Below are 26,061 nucleotides of genomic sequence, written 5' to 3' on the forward strand. Positions count from 1 at the left end.
GGTGTTACTGAAACCCAAAGGCCATCTGACTTCATGCCTCCTGGTCTGTCTTAGGCCAAAGCTGTGAGGAGATCCTTTCAGTGTCTTTCACGAAAAAGAGGCAGAAAGCTGAAGATTTCTATTGCTTTGATAGACTTGTACATTTTACTGTTTCTGGCCTGATCTCTGTTCCAATTCTCAGTTTTGGAGGCCTGTTTAAGTACTAACAGTGAAGATGACAATTACTAACACATATAGAGTGCCTACAACGTGCCAGCACTGTGTCAGCATAGGTTATTGATAATCCTCTGAATTTCTACAGATGAAGAATCTAAGGCTGACAAAGTTAGGACTTGACTAAGACCATATAACTAATTGGGTCTATGTGCCTCCGACAGCCCAGGTTCCATCACTGAATGCTACTTTGTGCGCTGTTTCTTCATTTTGACCACGGTGGCACTTCTACTGAACGAGCAGCACAGCGTGGTGATAACCGGAGGGGGCTGCTTGAGTCTACATCCTGCCAGGTCACTAGCTGTGTGATCTTGGGAAAGTCACTAAATTTCTGTCCCTTGTTTCCTAATCTGTAAAGGGGAGATAACGACAACACCAGCCAGATGGGGTTATTATGAAGATTAAATGAGCTAGTATTTAAAAAGAGCTCAGGACTGCAACTGGTCCAGAGAAATCACTACATAAGTTCTTATAAAATAAATTCACAATCCCCAGGTTATGTGTATTCATATCTTTGATCACTGCTTCCACTTTCTATTCTCCTCCCTGAGCCTAAATATTGTGATTGTCTTTGCCACTCTTTAAGAGCTATTAAGAGTTTTATCTCCTATTTATACCATGACTGATTTAAGCAAACTGTTAAGTATTACATTTTCTCTAAAATATTTTGATATAAAACCAAATTCATGGTTAGGTGTCATATTCAAAGAGCATGGGAAAATTTATTTGTTTTTTATAGCTCACTTGGTATTGGGGCCAGAAGACTACTGTAGGACAGCGAAAAAACTGTCTGAGGGAGTGACTATGGGGCACTCATCACCAAAGTCTGACCCTGTGTGCTCCTAGATCCATCTCCAAGGAATCAGGAAAATATCAACATTCAAACATGGCTTAATATTCAGACACCTTATCACCTCAATCGTTACTTTGTCAGTGGTACAGACAGGATGACGTGAAGTTCTCTGATAGTAGTACTGCTGTCCCCTTACATGGCGGCTAGAGGAATCACTGTGCAAACGTACACAATGGGGTTGGAATCTCTTCTCTAAATAATAAAGATGATCACCACCAAAATGACTTTAAAAAAATGTTTCTTTCTTTTCCCTTTTTTTTGCATAGGTACCTTTGGAATAAATAAAAAATTATATATATATTTATTTAATCATCGTTTTGCTTTGCTTTGCAATTGCACATAAGGAAATAGGCTTCCATCTTTTTTCTCCCCTTGTCTGGAATGGAACTTTAAAAAAAAATATGCTTTTTTTTTTTGGTGAGGAAGATTGGCCTTGAGCTAACATCTGTTGCCAAGCTTCCCTTTTTTTTTTCTTTTTTCTCCCCAAAGCCCCAGCACATAGTTGTATACTCTAGTTGTAGGTCATTCTAGTTCTTCTACACGGGATGTCACCACAGCATGGCTTGATGAGTGCACTGTAGGTCTGCGCCCAGGATCTAAACTGGCAAATCCCAGGCCACCGAAGTGGAGCCTGTGAACTTAACCACTTGGCCATGGGGCCAGCCCCTTGGAATGGAACTTTTTACTTAATCTTTCATGTACTGATTTGTCAAAGATTTTACAACGATAGCCGTCTCTTGAAAAATGATAGCAATGTTAGCCTAGAACTTTTTTCTTAATGGAAAGTTATGCCATCAAAGGTAGTTAATAATTCAAGACACATAAGGATGTAGTGTGACAGAGAGGAAAGAGTCTAAGTTTTAGAGTTACACAGATCTGAATTTGATACTAGCTTTAAACGTGCAATGGGTGTGTGACTTTGGAGAATCACTCAACTTCAGTTTCATCTCCTTTGCAGTTAGCATCACACAAAACTTGTTTTGTGATCATGAGGGAAGATACGTAATCTAACAGTGAAGATGGTGGAGTAGGAGCCAGGGAGAGACATGAGTTAAAAGCACTGGCCCTGCCACTTACTCCATGTGCGACTTTGTGAAAACACAGGTGAGGGTGCTGGTGGAGTGCTCGGCATGCAGGACTCGCCGGATAAATCCCCGTGGTGATGGCACAGCTGCAGCGGAGCGTGAGCTGCAGGACCTCCACCAGCGTCTGATAAGTCTGCTCCAGGGTTATCCATCATCATAACCGAGGAGCTCATTAAATCCAACCCAACTATTACTAAAGTATTAACTTCATAATGACAACACCACTAACAGTACAAACAATGCAAGCATGTGTACAATGTACGAGATGATTCGAGAAAGGAGTTTCCCCTAGGATATCTGTATGACTGTAAATTCAAATAAGAAGTCAGATTCAAGCACAATCTGTAAAAAGCCCTTAAAGGAAAACGGAGGTATCCTCTTATGACTATTGTAAATAAATTCTTCTGGCCAAAGAGTCAAAATTCACTTCTTATTCATGTCAAACTTTTTAGTCAAAGGACTTGAAATCTGCTGTATATATACTGTACACAATTAAAGTGATCAAATGACATTTTAATAAAGTTGCCATTTATAGAACAGAGTTTGGGTACGTTAGAACAAAGACATCAAAACCACATAAATTTATAATAAAGATTCCACTAGTTTAACAATCACATACTAGAAATAAGTTTCCAAGTAAGAATCAATATTCCTTTAATTAACATTTATTTTACAGCTAGAAAAAGCCTAGGTACTCTGTTAGGAATTTTTATACTTTATTGCATTTAATGATATATTCTTATCATAACCCTAGGTCAGCTAAAAGGAAAATTATAAATACATAACCCTGCCTTTGGGGAGACTACAGCGTACTAGATACACAAGATCATATGGACCACACGTTTGAGCTGGACAATAAGTACTTTAGTAAACAGTACTACTAATAAAAACAGAACTAGTGAATGTCAAGTGTGTTAATATAATCAGAATGTTAATAAGCCAAAAGCTATTTGAGAACATGAACTAAAGTAGTGTAAAAAACTCAACTTTGAATACACTGATCCACTAGGAAAGATAAAACTATAAAACTTTTAGAAGAAAACACAGGAAGAAAGACCTTAGAGAGGCAAAGATTGGTAAGATGGGAGGGGTAGGGGAGAGAAACCACTAACCATTAAAAAAACATTGATAAACTTCATCAAGATTAAAAACTTCAGTTCTTCAAAAGATAACGTTAAGAAAATAGAAAAGGCAAGTCACAGACCAGAATAAAATTATTGCAGGTTTGTACCTAAAATATACAAGGAATTTTACAACTTGATAATGACATAAATAACAATAAAAAAATGGACAAGACTTAGACAAAAGAAGACAGCCAACCAGCTCATGAGAAGATGGTCCACATTACTAGTTATCAAGAAAACGCAAGTTACCACAGTGTCACACCATTTCCCGTGGACCACAATGGCTAAAATAAAAAAGATCGCAAATAAAAAGGTTTGGGGGATGTGACTCCTACAGAGAAGAAAATACATATCCGCACAAGGACTTCTTCACACGCGCTCACAGCGGCCTCATTCACAACAGCCTCAATCTGGAAACAACTCAAGTGCCCATCAGTAGGTGAGAGGACAAAGAAATTGTGGTACATTCTTACACCAGAAAACTAGTCAGCAACAAAAATACACTGGCGACACACACGACACTGTGGATGGGGCTCAGATGAGCCCTTCAAGTCCTTTCTAGCTCTAAGATTAAAGATTTGAGATTTACTAGCTTGGAGAGAATGAGCTCCAGAACAAACACCTGTTATATATTCCAGTAGAGTTTTCCTATAATATGGTTCTGGAACCTGATTTTCTGGGTTCAAATCATGGCTTCTGAAGTATTTAACCCTGATTTAGCTTCTTCTCTGTACTGCAGCTTCCTTATGTACAAAATGGAGATAATAACAGTATATACACAAAAATTCTGTAAGAAGTGTTAGGTCCTGACTTAAAGTAAGTGTTTCGTATTTGTTAGCTGCTCTCATTATTGTTATTTCTTGGAGAAGTAAAGCAAAACAAAACTCAAAGCTCTGCTCTAAGTGATTCCAGATCAAAGTTTAGTACGCACATTAGAAGAAACTATTTCAGTGATTTAGTTTATTCTGACCTTCACAGTCCATTCACTGCAGCAGATTTTTCAAGCTATATTATTTCTAGTATTATGTTAAAATAACATATATAATAATACTGTGGAAATATATATATAATTCCTGTTTCTCTATTACCTGTAAAGTAACAGTAATAAGGATGAAAACAGTCCCAAACTTGTCCCTTGAACACTCTTAAGAAGAGGAATTTTTGAGCTGATGAGGAAAATCTTGCAAAGACCCCTCTTTCTCTCTCTGGGGAGGCCTGACTTCCTTCCCCGAGAGTGCAGCTTTAGGAGGGTTATATACAGAAACAGGGAAGGAACGAGACTAGGCCTATTCAGATAAGCCTTTTTTCTTTTTTCAATTGTTTTTATCATGGTAAAACACACATGACATAAAATCAATTATCTTAAGCATTTTTAAGTGCACAGTTCAGTGGTATTCATACATTCATAATGTTGTGCTGCCATCACCACCAACCACCTCCAGAACTTTTTCTATCTTGTGAAATGAACCTCTGTCCTCATTAAACACTAACTGCCCATCCCTTCCCCAGGCCCCTGCGACCACCCTTCTACTTTCTGTCTCTATGAATGTGGCTACTCTAAGTACCTCACAGAAGTAGAATCACAGTATTTGTCTTTTGGAGACTCACTTATTTCACTCAGCATAATGTCCTCAAGGTTCATCCATGTTGTAGCAATGTCAGAATTTCCTTCCTTTTCAAGGCTGAACAATATTCCATTGTGTGTGTATGCCACACCTCCTCCTCGTGTCAGTGAACATTCAGGTGCTCCCACATTTAGCTACTGTGAATGATGCTGCTATGAATACGGGTGAAAAGATCTCTTTAGGACCTATGTTCACATTAGCTTCATGATCAATGAAAAGAGACTACAGCAAAATCAACCTCTCACCACGGTGACACTACCAAGTCCACAAGAAATCAAAGGAAATTAATAATAAAATCAGTAAAGGTGGACTTACCAGACACTCAGCATATACTAAAACCACAAATATACAAGAATTGAACAACTAATCTAAAAGATGTTACTGCTCTGGTATCTGAGACGCATCTGAAATCCCTTTTATCCAAATGGCATATGAAAACAATTTATCAGACTCATAAAACATCTATATATTGCTCTTCACCATGAACCACGAGTCAGGTGAAAGCCGTTCTGGAAATTCTTACCTGGATGAGATGGGTTGGCACTGTAATGATACAGGCTGAGAGAGAAGTTCGCAGAAGACCACGGAGAACGTAGAGGAACTTGGTGAGACTCTGACTGTTGTTGCAATTTTCCGTACAGCAAATGTCATCTCCCCACAAAGGTGAACCAAGATTCTGGATTCCTATTCTTAGAACGTTTTTCTCTTTTTTCTAAAGGGAAGTGGGAGGGAGGTAAACATTAAGTTTGTTCACCATTAGGATACCTCTTTTACTTTTATCTGCCAGTTCTTATTTTTACTCATAAAAGATCAGGGAGATAATGTCAATAGATATGGTAAAAAGCTTTATGTACTATCAGTAATAAGGCAACGTAAAGGAAATCTTTTAGAGTACGAATGTATAAAAAATAACAACTGACTTTTTTTTTTTTTACTTTTGGAAAATTTGAAGAGTATCATGTCTCAAACTTTTAATTTTCTACATACTAATATTATGAGTAAGAACTATATTTGAGTCAGTTAAAATAATATATAACAAATCACAGGTAATAATAAGGAGAATCTAAACTACAATGCTTACAAACTATTCTTAGTATTACAAAATTTCATAAGTTTTTCAATAACGTATAAATTGCTCAATATTTCTCATATAATTCTATCATGTCTACTGCTTACTATTTTGTTTGGAAGAAGTTTAAAAATGCATGTTTTTGGTTTTACATTTTACACTAGCCTCTACTTTTTCTTCTTAAATCTATGTTTACAGTAATTATTTAAGTTCAACACTTCTCATAAAACTTAGGTGAACATTTAGAACTTGAGCCTGCAGACATTGAGGTCATAATAATAGTGACTGGTATTTGGAAAAGAACATTTAAAACCATTAAATAAAACCTAGAATGACTGTCAAGAAGTGTTTGCCAGAAGATGTGTTTATAATAAATTCTACTGTTTGGGTTATTCGAAGTGAAAAATGTTTTTTAAATGCTTTCCTTAGCAATTGAGCAAAATTTCTGGGCAAAGGAAGGAGATCTTAGCAGAACCTGGCACATGGAAATAACTGGAAAATCATTACTACAATTTTAATGGGAAAAATAAGATTTCTCCCTAAAAGCAAAGACTTGGAACATGTGCCACTTTAGATGTGATTTCTGATGAAACAAGATCCTAAAATACATCACTAGCTATTGCTATGAAACACCACTAATAAAATTTATTAACCAGCAAGTCACTGCCCAACACAATATATCTCTCTCCCTGATCACAGATGGAAGCTGAATCTGTGTACCCCTTGTTAGGGAGAACTCACTGACGAGAGCAAGTAGGGAAAATGCATCAAACCTGAAACACAGACGATGAAAACCTAAGGGGAGAGTAGTGAGTAAGATGAGTAAGACAGAGGCTTAGAGGCTAGACTGTGCAACTGAGTAGACGGAGGATTCTGGGCAAGACACACACATCACGTACGCCTTATTTTTCTCATCTCTAAAATAAAAAGGTTAGAACAGAACACCGCTCTATGAGACCATACAATTCTTCAAATATATAAAATGACACAATGGCCTGGATAACACCATAAGAATGAGATTACAGAAAGGAACTTAATGTAAGCACAAGTGAGAAACACTCCTGACTCCAAGGAGCTGAAGAACGATGACACAATCAAGGCAGCTGGTCCAAGTTTCCTTCCTGGTTGCACTGAGGTTAAGACAGACAACCACCTGGGATACCGTGTGTTATGACCCTCGATGCTCCATGAAAATTGTTTTCTTTTTATTTCTGCATTACTTGAATGAAATGAAGTAGTAAGATGTACCCAGGCATATCTTAGAAGTATAAGTAAGTTTCTGATGAATTTGTGCAAGATATCTGTGAAATATCATGGTTATTACTTTATCCATATTACTTGGGACACTCAGAATTTAAGTAAACTGGCAAAAATAAGGTTCATTTTGTCATCCCTAAACTTGTTATCTTGTAAACTGTCGCTTAAGTTAGATTCCCAACAGAAAGAGCAATCTGGAAAAAGGGAGAGAGAAAATTTCCGAAAAATCTAGATATCGGAATGAAATCTGAAGGTAAAAGGAGAGCAGCACCATATTGTTTATTTAGTCTGTCAATACTTCAGTAACTGAAGGTGGGCTGCACTTTAACCCAGTCACCATTACCTACCACCGAGTATCAAAAAGCACCTGCGAAAGCTTTATAACGAAAGTGCAGCATCAGGAGAACTACAGAAGCCCAGCGACTTCGACAGACACAGTGGCGTATGTGCAAAGGAGTAAAAGTGTTAAGACAAAGAACGAGTGAGCGATAAGACACTGAAGTGAGGCAGGTACAAAGCAGATCAGAACATAATTAACTTTAATACTTCAACACAGGGAATACATTTATATTTTAAAAATATGGTGGTAATTGCAGAAACAAAGGCTGGATTACAAATTTCCTGAGTCACTCAGGACATACAATTCCTTTGCCACACTGTATAATAACGGGGCACACTCAGACGGACAATGAAATTAAAAAAATAAACTTTTGCTGATAGTCGAACAATAAATAAATTTATTCCTATGAGAACATCTAAAATATTTAACCTAGTATTCTAAGTAAATCAATGCTCAAATTTCATTTTTATTGTCTATTTCTTAGATGTTTTAAAATCAGAAATTAAAAACAAATGAAGTTGTGGCAGCAATTTGTAAATGTCTCCACTCCAAATATCTTCACAGATGAGCTATAATATTTTACTTACTATCAATGTTTATTTTACAGTATATAATATTCTGTTCCTTAGAATCTATTTCTACATATTGCCTCCAAGTAGTTTAGTTTATTTGAAAACGTAGTGATAGAGAAAGGAGGATGAAATTTTCAATTTAAAAAGCAGGATTTATCTCAGTGTCAAAATATTATTTTGACTCAGAAACAATATTTTTTGAAGTAGTGCCTGACAGATGCACTTTTGTGGCTTCTGGAATTCATCTAAAGTTTCTGAGACAAACATATAGACCAGGTACTTTAGCAAATGTTCCAATCTATAATTTAACAGTATGGAAATTCATTAACTATATTTTAGTTCCAATAAAACTGGAAATATATTTTTATAATAACTTACTGTTATATTTTAATCAAAAGATTTTTTTTATCATTCTTGGTATTCATCGTAGAAATGTCTATCTCAACCTTGTTTAATCTTTATGAAAGTCAATAGTTACAGAACCTGTGGTTCAGACAGCCAAACTAGCTCCAGTTTGCTGTCTATCAATGTTCATGAAATAAAATACTGTTTACTGAAAATGGTGTTGTTTCATACTCAAATAAACAACTAAGAAAACAAACCTTTCATTCCATTCTAATAATAGCTTACTTAGGAATGGTTCTTAGGATGTGTGTGTGTATACACATATATGTGTGTATGCAGACGTGCATATGCAAGCATATGTGCATCTCTCTGCTAGGGTCTTTGCCTTTTTGTATTTTATAGGATTTCTTCTCTTAGAAGATGTGTCATCATCCTGCAAGAGCAGCAGCTCTGCACACGGGACCACAGGAACTATTATGACATGCCTGTTTCCATAGTTACCACTGCGAGTGGAGAGAGGTGTCTGTCAGGGACCAATTTACCTCTGCAGAAGGGCATTGCCACCAAAGAGAAGACATGGTGCCCATTAATCTTAGCTAGGATCACAAATGAAGCAACAAGGAGCAAAACAAAATTGTACTAACTACCAAAGGCCATCACAGAAACTGTAACATACTTGAAAAGCCATCTATAAATGAACATCTGTGCTTCACTACACACATAAGCATTTTCAACCTGCTATTAAACTGATGATCATGATAAATTTAAACATTACTTATTCTGCCTTGCAAAAAGTGTTAAATATAGCAGTACAATCTATAAGATTTAAAACTCTATGAATTAAGAGCAAACATAATTGATAAAGCCAAAAATAAGATTTTGGCTTCTTTACCTTCTTCAATAAAAATAATGGTGATCTGGAAATACTTCTGCTAAAATAACATAAACGAAATGCAAATCTTTTAGCAGCTATGGTGATTAAAATCACTGAGGAAGAATTCTGAAAGGCATGATATTTATAAATAAAATTTCCCCTATTTTGTTCAAGTTAAACTAACTGGAATATCTTTAATAGTGGGAATTTGAAGGACATTTTTAAAAATAGAGCAATAGAGAAATAGTTAAATTATAAAATAGGGCCGGCCCGGTAGTGCAGCAGTTAAGTTTGCACGTTCCGCTTCGGCGGCCCAGGGTTTGTCAGTTCGGATCCCGGGTGCAGACATGGCACCGCTTGGCAAGCCGTGCTGTGGTAGGTGTCCCACATATAAAGTCCAGGAAGACGGGCACGGATGTTAGCTCAGGGCCAGTCTTCCTCAGCAAAAAGAGGAGGATTGGCGACAGATGTTAGCTCAGGGCTAATCTTCCTCAAAAAAAAAAAAAAAAAAAAATTATAAAATACATTAACATAGTAAATAAAAATGCATTTTTATTCAATGAGACAACTCAAAGCATAATGCAATAAGAAATAAAATCTTAAAATAACTAATTCTTACAAGGTAATTCAAAATTAAGGTCTGAATGTCAGAAGAATAAAAAATTTAGAGAGGAAAGCACAAGTCTTGCAGAATTAAGAGTAATTTTTCAAATGTGGCTATTTATTAATTCTGGGTACTACAAATACATATTTAAAAATAATTAATATTGACAATGTATGTATATGTCTTATGTGTATCGACTGAGAGAACTTAGCTGAAATTAACAGTCAAACTAAGGCTGCCTGTGCTCTGCTTATTCAGATCCTCCGTGCTTGGAAACAGCTCATTTACTGTTGATTATTTTAAGACCTTCTCGGTCTACCCCTAGAGAGTCTGAAAATAGCATTACATACATGATGATAAAAGGCTTTGAAGGTACTCAATACCTGGGGATTGGATCCATCAAATCCTTCCTCACATATGATGTTCTGAATAAAGTGAAGCAGCCTTCTGTAGCCGTGGGTCAGAGAACTGTTGAGAAGTGGTTCAAACAAATGGGCTTGTTACATAGGAAATATAAAATCTAAGCTAAAACATTAAGCAAATAATTCAAAGGTATACATTTATAAGATTAATTAAATATTATAAAAAAGGAACCAAAACACTATAAATAATTCCAAAATATAAAGTCAATACATCCAGGGACTAAATTACAATGCCTTATATTAATGAGCTCAGTGTTCTTGACATCATGGGAAGACAAAAATCTGTGGAGACTGAGATGACTTAATTATGTCAGGCTTAGTTAGCGCCAAGAAAATTAATGATTTAATGAAGCAACCTAAAAGATGAAGCCACTATAGCTTTTCAGAAGCAATCACAGATAATTAACACATAGTTAATGAACTGCTTTGCCAAGTACACCTGAATCAATGTCCTGATCACCTGAGCTCAACTTGCATCAAAGTTTTAATTTGCTTAGAACAAACTGCTAAAATAATAGTAATTCGGGGCTGGCCCCGTGGCCGAGTGGTTAAGTTCGCGCGCTCCGCTGCAGGCAGCCCAGTGTTTCGTTGGTTCGAATCCTGGGCGTGGACACGGCACTGCTCATCAAACCACGCTGAGGCAGCGTCCCACATGCCACAACTAGAAGGACCCACAATGAAGAATATACAACTATGCACCGGGGGGCTTTGGGGAGAAAAAGGAAAAAAATAAAATCTTAAAAAAAAAAAATAATAGTAATTCAAACGCTTGATCTTTTAAGACAAACGAAGACCAGTATAAGCTCCACTTCATTTGTGAAAAGACAATAAAACATATGAATTTAAGAAGATAACCTAAACTAAGTTATTTCCCACACGAATTTTAGCACTGATGTTACTATTTTAAAATATTTTACAAATGCTATGAAACACCTCAAGGAAAATGTAGTAACAGTGAAGAAAATCTGCTTTAACATTAACTGAATTTAAGATTCCTCATAATGGACAACTTGTGTGCTATGGCTGAACATTAAATGACATGATACTGAAGTTCAGGAGTACAGCTATTTCAGAGACATTGAAGTGCCTAATGCTGTAAAAGCTGTAGGACCTTAAAAACACAACAGTTATTTGCTTTACTATGATGCTAAGTAAAGCAATGACATAGGCAGAAGAAACGCCCTAAAGAAAGAATGAATTATAACTGGAAGCATACATGTAACATTAAAGAATACAAAAAGTTAGGAAACCTAGCAGACTGCTTAGTGTGCAAATCAACAGTAGGTGGTTCAGCAAAAACATATGCACATCTCTGTAAACATGCTATTGAACAGCCATACTTAGGCCAAAAGTACCTATCTAACAAAAACGAAACCAAGACAAAAGAATGCTGTTCCACGCAAAACAAATATGGCTCCAACTGAAGGATTTGGCAGGATGGTTATTTCTTGTATAGTTTTTTCTCCATTTTCAATGAAAATACAACAGATTATAGGAACACATTTTTTTCTAGTCTCATGAGTGAGGAAATACATCTATAAATAATGGTATTTCATAAGGAATATCTTAACACATATTTGTCTTGGATAGCTCAACTTTCACAATACGGGGCTACTGTTTGAACACAGCAGATTCAATTCCTGTGCAGGTCAATTAGCTTTGCACACGGGGTAAAATCGACTCCAAGGTCCCTGATTATGAAATGAACTCCAGCCAACCATTGAATGAATGTCACCATGGGTTAAAGGAGGGTGCGGACGAAGAATACATCGGGCGCATCCTAATCCACAATAACGAACCTACTTGAGACCATTATTATCTCATATATGCAAAAAGTTTCTTAAGCATTTTTCCCTCTGCCCCAATTGTTCGACAATAAAATCTGCCTTAAATACTTGGTAGTAAATTTCTTATCTGAAGGGACATTAAACACCACCCATATAAATTACTTCTTAGTTTTTTAGTTGCTACGATTTATTCAAACAACATGATCTGTTATTTATTTCATATTCTCACAGTCTGTTAAGGTAACTATAGTAGACCTAAGATTCTCTTCAAAGGTGAGGGAGGTTCTTTCGATATAAGAACAAAAATGAAAACATAAGGCCAATACATCTTAACCTCTTCCTTATTTAACATGACATAAAACAATCCCATCACCAACGCTTAGAACTTTGTAGTAAAATAAATTTCTCTAAATCAATTAATTTCTACTTCGAGAAGGAAATAAAATGGGAAAAAACCAACACATTAAGGTGTATTAATTGAGACTATTCATTTTTGTATACATGGGATCAGAGCATTTAAAACTGAACTAGTTTATATGGTACCGATGTTAGAATACTAAGTATTGTTAATCTCCATGAGATACATTTCCTTGCCAGCGATATCTATAATATTGTTTTTGGCTGAAGATAAATATCTTCTATCATCATCTAAATTTTTAAAATTAAGCCCCTTTAATTTTGAGGCTTCATCTTTTACCTTTTTATTGTTGCTGTTCAGCAGTCTAGTAACTCAGAAAATAGGAGTCTGCAAGGAGGGAACCTGGTTACAAATGTGACCCTGCCTTCCTTACTAGTGTTACCAGATATTTAACAGAGGGCAGGCTTGTCCAAATATTTAAAACATGTCCCAAATGCAGCACATTTCAAATCATGGACACTATGTCACCTGATATTCTTAATTTTCAACAACTTTTATAGGAAAATGATCTAGCTTGAGATTCCAAAATTTGTCTTTAAGACTATAACAGCACAAAGAATATAAAAACAACCACTAGAAATTTAATTTTTACTTTTGAAATATCAAGCATTTAAAATTTTAATTAAAGAATAAAATTGTTGCACGTGCATTATTCATGTGTCTGCTTATATTACCATGTTGTTTGAAGGAATTAATTTTTTTATACTAATATACAAACATGGATAAAAGGGGCCCAATGACATAAATGTAAATCTATATTCTGATAACCGAGTTTACCATTTTTAAAAAAGTTGATAGGAAAAAAATACGGCTTTCGTACCTACCAACGTCCACCCTTGCCTGATTTTCAGGAAGAGGTCTAAGGGACGTTCACATCAGAGAACTTTAATTTATATCAACAAATGGCATTAGTTTTCCTGTGAAAAGTAATTTTGTCATCAATCTCATTAAGAAACACTTAAAAACTCTGCTGTAAGAAATAGATTCAGATCTGGTATACCTAGGGAAGAAATCAAGTCAATAATAAATAATTGCTGTGCAGTTTCTCAAACAACGGACAAAGGAATACTGACAAAAGTCTTAGAGTGATCAAAGAATAAAGGCAATAACAATAACAAAAAAGCCTGGGTAACAGGAGACAAGATCTTATTTGTGAAAAGATAAATGACAAATATAAAATTAAGTATACATGAAATTAACCAGTTGATAAGTGAGAAGTTTACTCATAGATGGTAAGGTTTTGGGTTTGTTTCTAACAAGACTACCTGATTTTAATTTTACCAACTAGTAAAGTGTCTGGTACCTAGTAAACACTCAAAACCCTGAGCATCTTCACCACATTGGATCAGCACAGCAACCTTGTGAGGTAAGTGCAGGCATCACCTCCACTCACGCTTCAGAAACCGAGACCAACAGAGGCTAAATGATTTGCTCAAGGCTGCACAACAATTAAATGACAGAAGGGGCACTTCAAACCCAAGTTTTCTAAAACTGCTTTTTTGTCTAAACTAAGACAAAATCTCAGAGTGGGATCCAGACTCAACGAAAGTCTGCAGGGTTCAAATACACAAATGTGCCTCAGACGAGGTTTAAACACGGCTGCAGTCAACACAGTCGAGGGATCTGGGCACACAGCTCTCAGAAGACATTCCCGTTTTGGTTGTACCTGTGAGACTTTCACCCACAGGCCTCACTTGTATTGCCTTGGTGCATGATATACAAAGAAAATCCAATATGGAAAAGCACAGATTTGCAAATACATAAACTAGAGACCAGGATAGCAGAGAAAAGCACGTTCAAGATCTGAGTTCTGGTTCTATCCGCACCAACAACTGCAGCTAAATGTGTGATATGAGGCAAATTCTTTAATTTTTCTGTCTAGGTCTCAAAATGCTCTCATCTGTGAAGTGAAGAAATTGTAATAGATAACCTCTGCTGTCCATTCTGACCCAAAATTACATGGTTAAAGAATGGTTTTTCTTTTTCTTTTTTTTTAAGACTGATTTTTCTTATTAAAATGATTCATTGCTAGGTTTTTAAAAATAAGAACTTCTGGTGCATTTAAATATTTATTTAACTACTTGATAGAAATACTTAGGAAGAGAAACTGTTGGCACTCCCAATTAGGATTAATTTAAAGTGAAGATGAAGCATCTTTGACACTATTCGCTGATCATTGAGAAAATACGACGTGTATTGCCAAAATTCTATTTATACATGTATTTCAGGTACTCATCTATGACAAATAGTGAGATACACTTATAAGGCAGTAGACACAATATCAAATGTGTCAACCAATTGTGTAAAATAGTTTGCTGAGCTAAAGTTTTATTAGCACATAATTCGCACATGACTATAAAGACCGTGAAGTCTATTCATAAGTAATTTTCAAGTTAAAAATTCCATTACTATTACCCTGAAGGCTGTCATTTACAGATTCTTCTTTTCTGATGCTTTTCACCTAACAACGTTGAGTTTGATTCTCTTCACCACTGATACTCAACTAAGAGAAGAACACAGAGAGACTAGGAATATATTAGGGGCACCAAGGAGGGCAGTGACCAGCACAGAGCTCTGGGCCACAGCTGAGAAATACTAAGAACGTGAGGACAGAAGAACTGCATGCATAGGCTGATCAAGCCACTGTCTGACAGCGATACCACTACGAGAGGGTATGATCTTTCAGGAAGAATAATTCAGTTCAACATTACTCTGATTTCCTTTGATTACTGATATAAACAGGTCATTGGATTCTGTCTGCTACCCATCATTACTGCTGTCATCTGTCCAACCTTGGGTCATTACTCACCTTTCAAATACCCTTGCCTTTCAGTTTCTTGACCTCCTCTCCTCCAATGATCTTGTCTCCATCCTCCCTATGTGCTCACTCCTATGGTCATACCTCAGACCCTGCCATTATCAATAACTGCTATCCCTGTACAATCTCAACTCATGCACTCCCCTCCTCACCACCACATTTTCTATCTTCCCACCTGGAGCCTCTGTGCACTCATTTGACTCCACTGAGACCTCCATCCCATTGTCTACCACCTCTTCACTCCCCTTGATATAGTTTTTCAACTAACTAACCATCTTGATCCACGGTCAATCCTTACCTTCACTTCCTTGCCCTTCTCATGCTTTGTCTCACTTGCTCAGCAAAACTACCATTCTGGTTAAATCCAACTCTCTGCCCACTCCACATCTGTCTCAGTGCAGCTAAAAACGGTGGGGAATGCCCCATCCAAGTGGACTGGTCTCCCTGTAAATTCATGACCACAAACTTCAACAGGCCCTTAAGACTTCCTGGCAATCCCACTGTACACATTCTCACTCTCCTAGATGACTTTCTCATACTTTCTCCTTTTTGAACAAACCACCAATATCTCTTCCCCCATCTTCATTCTCAGCTTATGACCTCTCACTGAGAAAACAGAAGCAACCAGAAGAGACACCCACCATTATATCTAAATACTCTCTCCTCCCACTTTACCACAGGTGAAGTATCCACACACCTGCACTGAGCCAGGACCTCCACTTGTGCACAGATGGCATCCTGTAGGAAGTCACTCTCATAACCCTCCCCTCTCAATCTGGCATCATTTGCTTTCCTTTTTCACTCAATGCTTTATATAGCCTATAAACATACTGCTTTCTCTCCCTTTTAAAAAAGTAAAAACACCTCCTGCCCCATTTCCTCTGCCAGCTTCTACTCTATTTTATTCTCTCTGCACCAAAACTCCTTTAATTTTTTCATCTTTGGTGTCCCCGATTTCTCTCCTTACCTTTTCCCTTAAATCCTACTAGGATTTCACCACCATCAGTCCATTAAAACGGTCACTATCATGGTCACCAGTACTTTCACTGGCTAAAATCAATGGATCCTTTAATTTTTTTTGATAACTTTATTGAGATATTAATTCAGATACCATACAATTCATCCATTAAGAGTGCGCAATTCAATGGCTTCTGGGTATTTACAGAATTATGTAACTAGTACCAGAATCAATTTTAGAATATTTTCATCCCTTTAAAAAGGAATCTTATACCCATTAGTATACCCTTCCAACCCTCCCATGTTCCCCAGCCCTAAGGAACCACTAGTTTTCTTTCTGTCTCTATATATTTGCTTATTATGGACATTTCATATAAATGGAACCATATAATATGTTGTCTTTTGGGATTGGCTTCTCTCACTTAGCATGTTTTAAGGGTTCATCCATGTAATAGCATGTACCAATATTTCATTCCTTTTATTGCTGAATAATATTCTACCATATATCGCTGTATCATATTTTGTTTATCAATTCATCAGCTGATGGATATTTGGGTTGTTTCCACTTCTAGGCTTCTATGAATAATGCTTCTATGAACATTTATGTACAAGTTTTTGTGTGGACATGTTTTCAGTTCTCTTGAGCATATACCTGGGAGAGAAATTGCCGGGTCAAATGGTAACTCTATGTTTAACTTTTGGAGGAAATGCCAGGCCATTTTCCAAAGCAACTGTACCATTTTACATTCTCACAGTGTATGAGTAGCATATGGGTGCTCTGATTTCTCTACAACCTTGGCGACACTTGCTATTATCTAACTTTTTGACTCTAGCCATCTTAGAGAGTGTGAAATGGTCTCTCATTGTGTTGTTGTTTTGTCTGTTTGTTTTTTCCTTGGTATATCTTCATTTGTCATTTTACTTTAAATATTTTCTTGTCCATATATATTGTGAATTTATCTTTTGTAAATAGAATATAAGTAAATTTGTAATACAACCTATTTTTTTCCCTTTTTCTTCTTTTCTTTTTTTTAAAGATTGGCCCTGGCCCTGAGCTAACATCTGTTGTCAATCTTCCTCTTTTTTCTCTTCTTCTTCTCCTCAAAGCCCCCCAGTACATAGCTGTATATTCTAGCTGTAGGTCCTTTGAGTTCTGCTATGTGGGATGCCGCCTCAGCTTGGCTTGATGAGTGGTGCTCGGTGCGTGCCCAGGATCCAAATCACTGAAACCATGGGCCACAGAAGTGGTGTGCGCAAACTTAACCACTTGGCCACGGGGCCAACCTCCCTTTTTCCTTTTTAACTGTGGTAAAAAATACATAAAGTGTATCTTTCAGTAGTGTAAGTATATTCACATTGTTGCGCAAGAGATGTCTAGAACTTTTCCATCTTACAAAACTGAAACTCTATACCCACTAAATAACTCCTCATTTTCCCCTCCCTCCAGCCCCTGATAACCACCATTCTACTTTCTGTTTCTATGAATTTGACTACTTAAGACACCTCACTGGAGTGAAATCATGCAGTATTTGTCTCTTTGTGACTGGCTTATTTAACTCAGCATAACATCCTCAAGGTTTATCCATGTTGTAGCACGTGACAGAATCTCATTCCTTTTTAAGGCTGAATAGTATTTCACTGTATGTATATGCCACATTTTGTTTAACCATTCATTCTTTGATAGAGATTTGGGCTGCTCCCATCTGTTGGCTATTGTGAATAAGGCTGCTATGAACATGGATATGCAAATATCTCTTGAGATCCTGCTTTCAATACTTTTATATACATACCCAGAAGTGGGATTGCTGGATCATATAGTAGTTCTATTTTTAATTTTCTGAGGAACTGCCATACTGTTTTTCCTAGTAGTTGCCCATTTACAATGCCCCCAACAGTGCACAAGTGTCCCGATTTCTCCACATCCTTGCTGACTCTTCTTATGTTCTTTTGATAATAGCCATCCTGATGGGTGTGAGGTGATATCTCATTGTGGTTTCAACTTGCATATTCTCTAATGGTAGTGTTGTTGAGTATCTTTTCATATGCATGTTGGCCATTTGCATATCATCTTTGGAAAAATGTCTATTCACGTCCTTTGCCCAGTTTTTAATCAGGTTGTTTTTGGTTGTTGAATTGTAGTTCTTTATACATTCTGGATATTAATTCCTTATCAGATAAAAGATCTGCAAATACTCTCTCCCATTCCTTAGGTTCCCTTTTCACTCTGTTGATTGTGTCCTTTGATGCACAGAGGTTTTTTTTATTTTTTATTTTTTTTATTAATGTTATGATAGATTACAACCTTGTGAGATTTCAGTTGTACATTTTTGTTAGTCATGTTGTGGGTACACCACTTCCCCCTCTGGATGCACAGAGGTTTTTAAGTGAGGTAGTCCCACTACTTTTTGTCTATTTTTGCTTTTGTTGCCTATGCTTTTGATGTTATATCCAAGAAATTACTGCCAAATCCAATGTCATGAAGCTTTCCCCCTGTGTTTTCTTCTAGGATTTTTGTAGTTTTGGGTTTTACATTTATGTCTTTAATCCACTCTGAGTTAATTTTTGGATATAGTATAAGACAAGGGTCCACCTTCATTCTCCTGCATGTGGATGTCCAGTTTTCCCAATACCATTTACTGAAGACTGTCCTTTCCCCTTGAGTGGGGGGCTTTGGCACTCTTGTTGAAGATCATTTGACCATGTGTGCGAGGGTTTTTTCTGAGTCCTCTATCCTGTTCCATTGGTCTACATCTCTGTTGTTATGCCAAGACCACACCACACTGTTTTGATTACCGTAGCTTTCTAATATGTTTTGAAATCAGGAAGTGTGAGACCTCCAACTTTTTGGCTATTTGGGCTCCCCTGATTTTAAGTCCCTGTATGACTTTAAATAAACTAATTAAACTTGTTGTGCTTACTTCTTCATTTTCAAAATGGGGATACTACAAACTTCATAGGACTTTTGTAAGGATTAAATGAAATAAATGTAAAATGGTAATAACAGTAGCAGACAGAAAATCAGTGCTCAGTCATTGTTAGCTGTTATCAGTCCCCGTGGGATCAGTATAATATAGTAATGCTCCAGGTGCAGGATGAATGGAGGTCAGGCAGGATAACTAGATGGAACAAGGTATGCACCTAAGGAGGTAAGAAGAAATGGGGCTCGTCCAATGGTATCACCACAACTGCCAAGTGAGGAGCAAGCAGCAGTCTGTTAGCAAGTCTTCCAATCCACCTCCAGGAGGGAGCTAAGGAGTGTGTGAGGCACAAGACATACTGCCACTGCTCATTCACAGGCTGATATCTAGGGAGGAATTGATCTCCAAATGTTTTTCTCAAAGGAAAGAACGGGAAGAGAGAGCTGATTGTCCAGATAAAAAATATCTGCTCAAGTAGATATATTTTTTCTCAAAGGTGGAAATAACTTTATTGATTTACTTGGTAACAAAAATATGTTTGTTAGATGAATTTCAAACCTATAAGCAGAAATAACAATAAGGATGGAGGCCAAAATTCACTAAGCCCTTACTATACCAGCCACTGTGTGCTAAGTGTTAAATCTTCATTATCTCATTTAATAATCCTATAAAGTAGTTTCTAGTATTATTACTCTAATTTTGCATCCTAAGAAATGTGGACCCAGAGGAGTGAAGTAACTTGCACAACGTCCTACAGCTAGTAAGTGGAGGAGCCAGAATTCAAACCTAGATTGTCTAACCAAAGAGCCTCTACCTTAACCATGCTGTCTCAAGAAGGCTAAAAAAAAAAGGAAGGAAAATCACCCATAATTCAAACACCCAGAGAAAATGACTCTTAGACTGCTGATGTACAGCCTCATGGGTCACTTTCTACAAATATATTATTTATTATTATATATGTTATACTCCATAATTTTTAAAAATCTTCTCACTTTGCTTGCAAGGTATTCTATTATTTGGATGCAACATAATTTACTCAACCAATCTATACTGACAATTCTTAGGTTGCTTCCAGATTTTTAGTATGACACATAGTTACAATCATTCTTGTAAATACAGGTTTGTTAACTTGTATCATTATTTTTTTATGATAAATTTCTGGAAATGGTAAAATGGCAACTGATAACGTACACTCTGACACCTTTCCCCAGAATTGTTTTGACAATGTACACTGCTACAATTAACACGAGTGGTGTGTTTCTCCACACCATCACTAACACAGGGCATTATCATTTAAAATATCTGATAGTTGAAAAATGGTATCTCTTTGGTTTTTGTTTACACTTCTTTGGTTATTAGTGAGGCTTATGAGCCCTTTCTGTATCTTCTCGCGAGAACCTCCTGCTGATATCTTTTGCCTGTTTTGTACTATGGTACTCAACTTAAAAATGGTCTTAATTTACTAAAGACATATATACACACACACATATGCATACATGTGTGCTTGCATTTTCTAAGAATTTGAAACAAACTCAAATATAGAAGAGTTGCAAATACAGAACAAAAAACTTTTTTTCCTGTTCCCCTTGAGAATAAGTTGTTGACATGATGATCCATCACTTCTTAATAATCTAGGGTGTGATTCCTACAAACAAAGACGTTCCCTATATAACACAACCATCCGACTTAGGATATTGATCTAATTAGGAAATTGACACTACCATCTAGTCCTCAGATCCCATTCAAGTTTTTCCAGTTGTCCCAATATCATCCTTTATAGCAAAGGAACTCAGTTCAGAACCACATGTTGCCTTCAGTTGTCATATCTCTTTAGTCTCCTTCAATCTGGAAGTGCCTTAGGCTTTCCTTAACTTTCACGGTCTTGACGCTTTTGAGGAGTACAAGCCAGATATTTGGTAGAATGTTCCCAATTTGGGTTTGTCTGCTGTTTCTTCATGATCAGTTTTAAATTATGTACTTTGGGTAGGAATATCACAGAAGTGTTGCTGAGTTCTTGTCACTGCATATTATCAGGTAGAATACAATTTGGACTAGCCCTGTTACTGATGACATTAACTTGATTAAAGTGATGTCTGCCAGGCTTCTTTACTGTAAAATTATTCTTTACCCCTTCGTAGTCAATAAATATTTTGTGGGGAGGTAATGTGAGGTTAGGTAAATATCTTGTTCCTCGGTAACTTTCAATTTATTTATATCAGTATGTACTCATGACTTCCTATTTCATAAAATGGGCTATGATCCATTACTATCATTATTTTGATGTTCAAATTATCTCCGATTTGGCCATTGGGAGCTTCATGGAGCTGGGTTCTGTATCCTTTTGACACACCCTCATCATTGTTTAAGCACTTCTAAACATAAAAAGATGTTAAAGGTGTATCTTTTTCTTTCTCTAGTGTCCTTGTTCCTTTCAATGAAGAATGGTATTTAGACATGAGTATTAAATAAACTGATTGCTATTTCCCACTCCAAGAGTTTAGGACATTCCCTTTTATTTTCTTGTATTACTTTTGTAATTTAATTTATTACATTTAAATCTTTAGCTCTTTGGAAATATAGTTTGAGGTGAGATATTAGGTAAGGATTTCACTATATTATTCCCAAATGATTAGGTTTTCCCCGCTAATTTGAAATACCTCCCTAGAACAAAAATGATGCTTGTTTATCATAAAAATTCAAATAAATAAAACCTACAAAGAATAAAAGAAAACACCCAAAATCCACCACCGAGAGGTGAACATTGTTAACAGTTCGGTGAACAGATTTTAGGCCTCTCTCTGTACCAGCACTTCTTGTTCTTACTGAGAAAAACTATTAAGAGATGTTAAGAAGTTGCTGATAAAACCATTGCTCATTCTGAAGAGTATATTGCCAATAAACAAATATAAGCAGGGTTACTTTAACTATGCATATATCTGTTTAATTTTGGCATTTCTCTCACAGCCTTTCAAATACTCATGCAGCCTCTGAGGGGATTTAGCTTCAGTCTTTCATGGGTTTATTTGACCAAATATCACTAAGTTTTTGAAACTTTAACATCTCCTAAGTTAGTGTTAGAAAAGAATTTGGAATAAGCTATGTAGAATTTTACATAAGCAGGGCCGTACTGCATATTCTATTACTACCGTCTGCTTCTCCACTCCACTCTATCTTGGATGCTCACCCCAGAAATCACCCCAGTCTCTTCTGCAGCAACAGCTGCTGCAGGGCCGCCCCTGCACAGACTCTCCCCGCAGTCTTCGCAGCCGCCAGCAGCCTCAGCCCTTCACAAAAGCCACAGTGGCCACCACTGCCCCAGGATGACTGCATTTCCCCTGGAAGGCGGTGGGCACTCGGGCCCAGCTAAACAAAGCTGCCGCTTGACTCTCTTCTTCAGTATTTGGGAGATTTGGTTGGTATCTGCTTTTGTTCTCCAATGTCACTTCCAAACCACTCCTCTGCTTTCTGGTAAAACAAAACAAATGAAAAACTCGTGCTTTTTTTTTAATCTAGCCAACCCTAAGAATTTCCCTTTTAAGTAGCTGTCTTTATCAAGCTCCTGGACTTTTCCCTCTCTGCATTGAAGACTCTGTCCCTGGTTTACAGTCTGAATTCAAACATCTTCTCTTCCACCAACACTTCCTATCTCAGAAACTTGCTCTGTTCACTCAGCCGCGCTGCCGAGTTAGCGAGTCCACTGCCGGTCCCCGAGCCCCTCTCCTTCTCCTTGTAGGCCAACGGAAGTTGTCTCCAATTCATGCTTTCCCTGCCTGGAATTTGCAGTCCATCACTTTGTTCATTATTTTAATACCTTAAACTCCTTTGTGCTTTGTCTGTCTGCTGACTCCACCTGATGAAACATCACCCTGCGTGCACCTAGGAATCTTAGCATAGATGCAACAAAGTCACACAACCTGACAGACTGGTGCCCAATACATATCCGATTCTTCTCTAGTTGATGTGTTCTTCCAGTCTATGAAACAACTATCTGAAATCTTGCCCATTTAACCCAAACTCCAAAGAGGTAACTAACTGTCCCTCAGTGGATGACCACACCTATCATTCTTGGAGTAAAGAGAAGTCACAAGTCCATAGCTTTGACAGAACTCAACACCTTGCCTCCAGAAGCACCAATCTATTTGCATTGACACTACTCTTTACCCCTTCCTTTCCCTCCAGCGGAGGAAATGTTATTACGTCTAAAAGGCCAATACTTCCATAGCTGCTTTGAGGCATCTGCTGCCTTTTCCAGAACACACACCACGACTCCCTAACATTTATTTAGAACTTGCCATGTATCAAGCAGCATCCAGAGGGTATGACTTTTAGGCCTGTTTTATGGATGGGTAACAGAGAGAGTGAGGGTTAAGGAATTTCCCCAAGTGGTTTAGTAACAGGCCCAGTGGCAAGCAGCTGGAAGCTGCTTCTTCCTCTTCTATATCTTCATCCATTCCCTCTCTATTGAATTTTTCCCATTCACATTTAGACAGAACAAAACAGAAACGAACAAAAAAATATTTCTCTCACTCAACCTCTTCCAGCTATTGTTTTCTCTACCCTCACGAACAGCTTTCCTACAAGAGTGCCAGGATCCCCACTGAGCCCTCTGAACCCACCTTCCATGTGGCTCTTTCCATCACTCACGCTGTTCCTGCCTTTTAGCTGCTTGAACCTACTGGTTCTTCCCTTTCTCAGCCCTGATGCTCCCTCTGTCAGGAAGACATCTTGGCCCCTTCTGTGACTGCCTTTATTCCCGGGGCCTTGGCTTAAATGTTTCCTCTTCAGAGAGGCCTTACCTGAACACAACTCAAAGTATATCTCCCCCCACTCCACAATTATGCAAAATGTCCTTTTCTTCTTTATGTTATTTATCACCGTCCATAATTATAGATTGTTTGCTTTGTTTTCAAAACAGTTTTGTATGCTTTCTCCCTAGACTGTTGGCTACACAAGGGCAGGGACAAGGGCTGCTTTGTTTAGTAAAATAAACCTAGGGTTTAGCATAGTGCTGGGCTCATCAAAGGTGCTCGTTTACAGAGTGTTCACATCAGAGAAGGTGTTCAACAAATACTGTTGGATATATGTTTACGTTTACTTACATCAGTAAATGGCGCCAGCCTAGTTCTAATGTCTGAAAACTGGACAGCATTCTTGATATTCCCTTTATCCTTTCTTTCCCCAACCCTAATAAGCCCAAAGAGATCAGAGAGGTAGCTAGCAATCAGATGAAGTAGGGCCAACTAGGTTCTCAAGGCCCTACAGGGCCTTTGTTAGGATGTGGTTTTATTATCCTGAGATCAGAGATCATTGGAGGGTTTGAGCCAGAGTAGTGGTAAGAGCTGACTTATGCTGTAAACTGTACTATCTAATAAGATAACCACTAGTCACATAGAGCTACTTACATTTAAATTAATTAAAATAAAAAATCAAAAATTTCAGTGCCACATTTCAAGTACTCATTAGCCGCACATGGCTAGAGGCTGCTATAGCAGACAGCACAGATCCAGAAAATTTCCATCACTGCAGAAAGTTCTATTGGATAGTACTTTGTGAAAAGGTTCACTAGGCTGTTTTGAAGAAAAATAGGAGCCACCAAGAGGCAAGGAACAAGACGAATTAGGAGGCTGCTCCAAGAGTTTTGGTAAGAAATGTGGGTGACTTAGATTGGCATGGAAGAGGTGAAGGTTGCAAGAAGATATCAGGATCTGGACATACTGAAGATACAGCTGACAGGATTTGCTGATGGACTGGACAAAGGGAGTGAGAAGGAGGGAGGAGTCAAGGCTCAAAGGAGTCACCTTATTGAAGGAAAAACAGAAATCTGGAAGGGTATCCACAAACAAGAGACAGTATGCCTATGGTGAAGACAACTAGAATGAGGGGTGCGGAGTGAGGTGGGAAATAATTGTTTTAAAAACCCCATGTGCAGTAATGAAGATAGCAGGCCACACATGACCTGGGGAGTGAGAGGATCAACTAGACCCTGCGTGCCCAAAGGCCTGTGAAGGACAGAGAGCAGCAAGAGGCCAACAGGGAAGCAGGTAATGTCCTCTATCGGTCAAAGTGAGGTTCAGGATAATAGTCCTCACTCTGCATTTTCAGACATTATCTTTTCACTTTGATTACATCACCAGCAGATAAGTATACAGCAAAACCCCTCCTCACACTTACATCTCGCCTTTCCGCGGTCTGAGATTTGCAGAAATATCTCACTCACTGTATCCTGCAGCAGTTTACAGAGCACTTCCAGAACCTGGTGATTTCCGTTCTCAACTTTCAGTCTTACCTGGAAAATTCGTTTCTCATGAGTGAATTTTCCAAGTGCAACTTCTGAATACACTCTGGTTCTCTGCTTCTCAGTCTAAGAGATCTGTTTTTTTGAAATAAAATATATTCTCACATGGCTAGGTTTCAGTCTGGTTTCATCCCACTAAATCTTTGTGTTGAGAACAAGGCTACCAGTTATCACTATACTTTGTGCTTCAGTCCACTAATTCACCAATGATCAAGTCAACACCTACGCCCAAGATTCAGGGGACGGAGAGATGAAAGCACGCCTTTTTTTCTCAAGGATGTCCAGTGCCTGAGAGGGAAGACAGAATGCAGCAAGATGAACCATCACAGAGTAATGCGACAAGCGCCCTGACAGAAGTAGGAATAGAAGTAAGCAGATGGATGGGGCATACCTACGGCTGTCTAGGGAAATATCACAGAAGGCTTACACAGAGCTTCCGCTGAGGCTGGCACAGAGACGTGGCAGGAGAAGGAAAATGGGATGAC

General features: G+C 37.7%; 1 protein-coding gene across 5 annotated transcripts in view; it reads right to left on the reverse strand.

The window, feature by feature from the left end:
• The window catches only part of ELP4 (elongator acetyltransferase complex subunit 4), a 238,843-nt gene that overhangs the window by 138,734 nt on the left and 74,048 nt on the right, over positions 1-26,061 (reverse strand). For 4 of the 5 annotated variants that reach the window (XM_046637835.1, XM_046637840.1, XM_046637839.1 and 1 more), the window contains exons 6-7: positions 10,342-10,429; positions 5,424-5,612 (exon numbers count right to left, since the gene is read on the reverse strand). In XM_046637835.1, coding sequence (XP_046493791.1) covers positions 5,424-5,612; positions 10,342-10,429 — 277 coding nt within the window. The remainder of the gene's footprint in view (positions 1-5,423; positions 5,613-10,341; positions 10,430-26,061) is intronic. The other variant, XM_046637836.1, reaches the window with a different exon arrangement.

This window comes from Equus quagga, chromosome 14 (genome assembly GCF_021613505.1).
Source record: "Equus quagga isolate Etosha38 chromosome 14, UCLA_HA_Equagga_1.0, whole genome shotgun sequence".
In the NCBI taxonomy this organism is placed as follows: domain Eukaryota; kingdom Metazoa; phylum Chordata; class Mammalia; order Perissodactyla; family Equidae; genus Equus; species Equus quagga.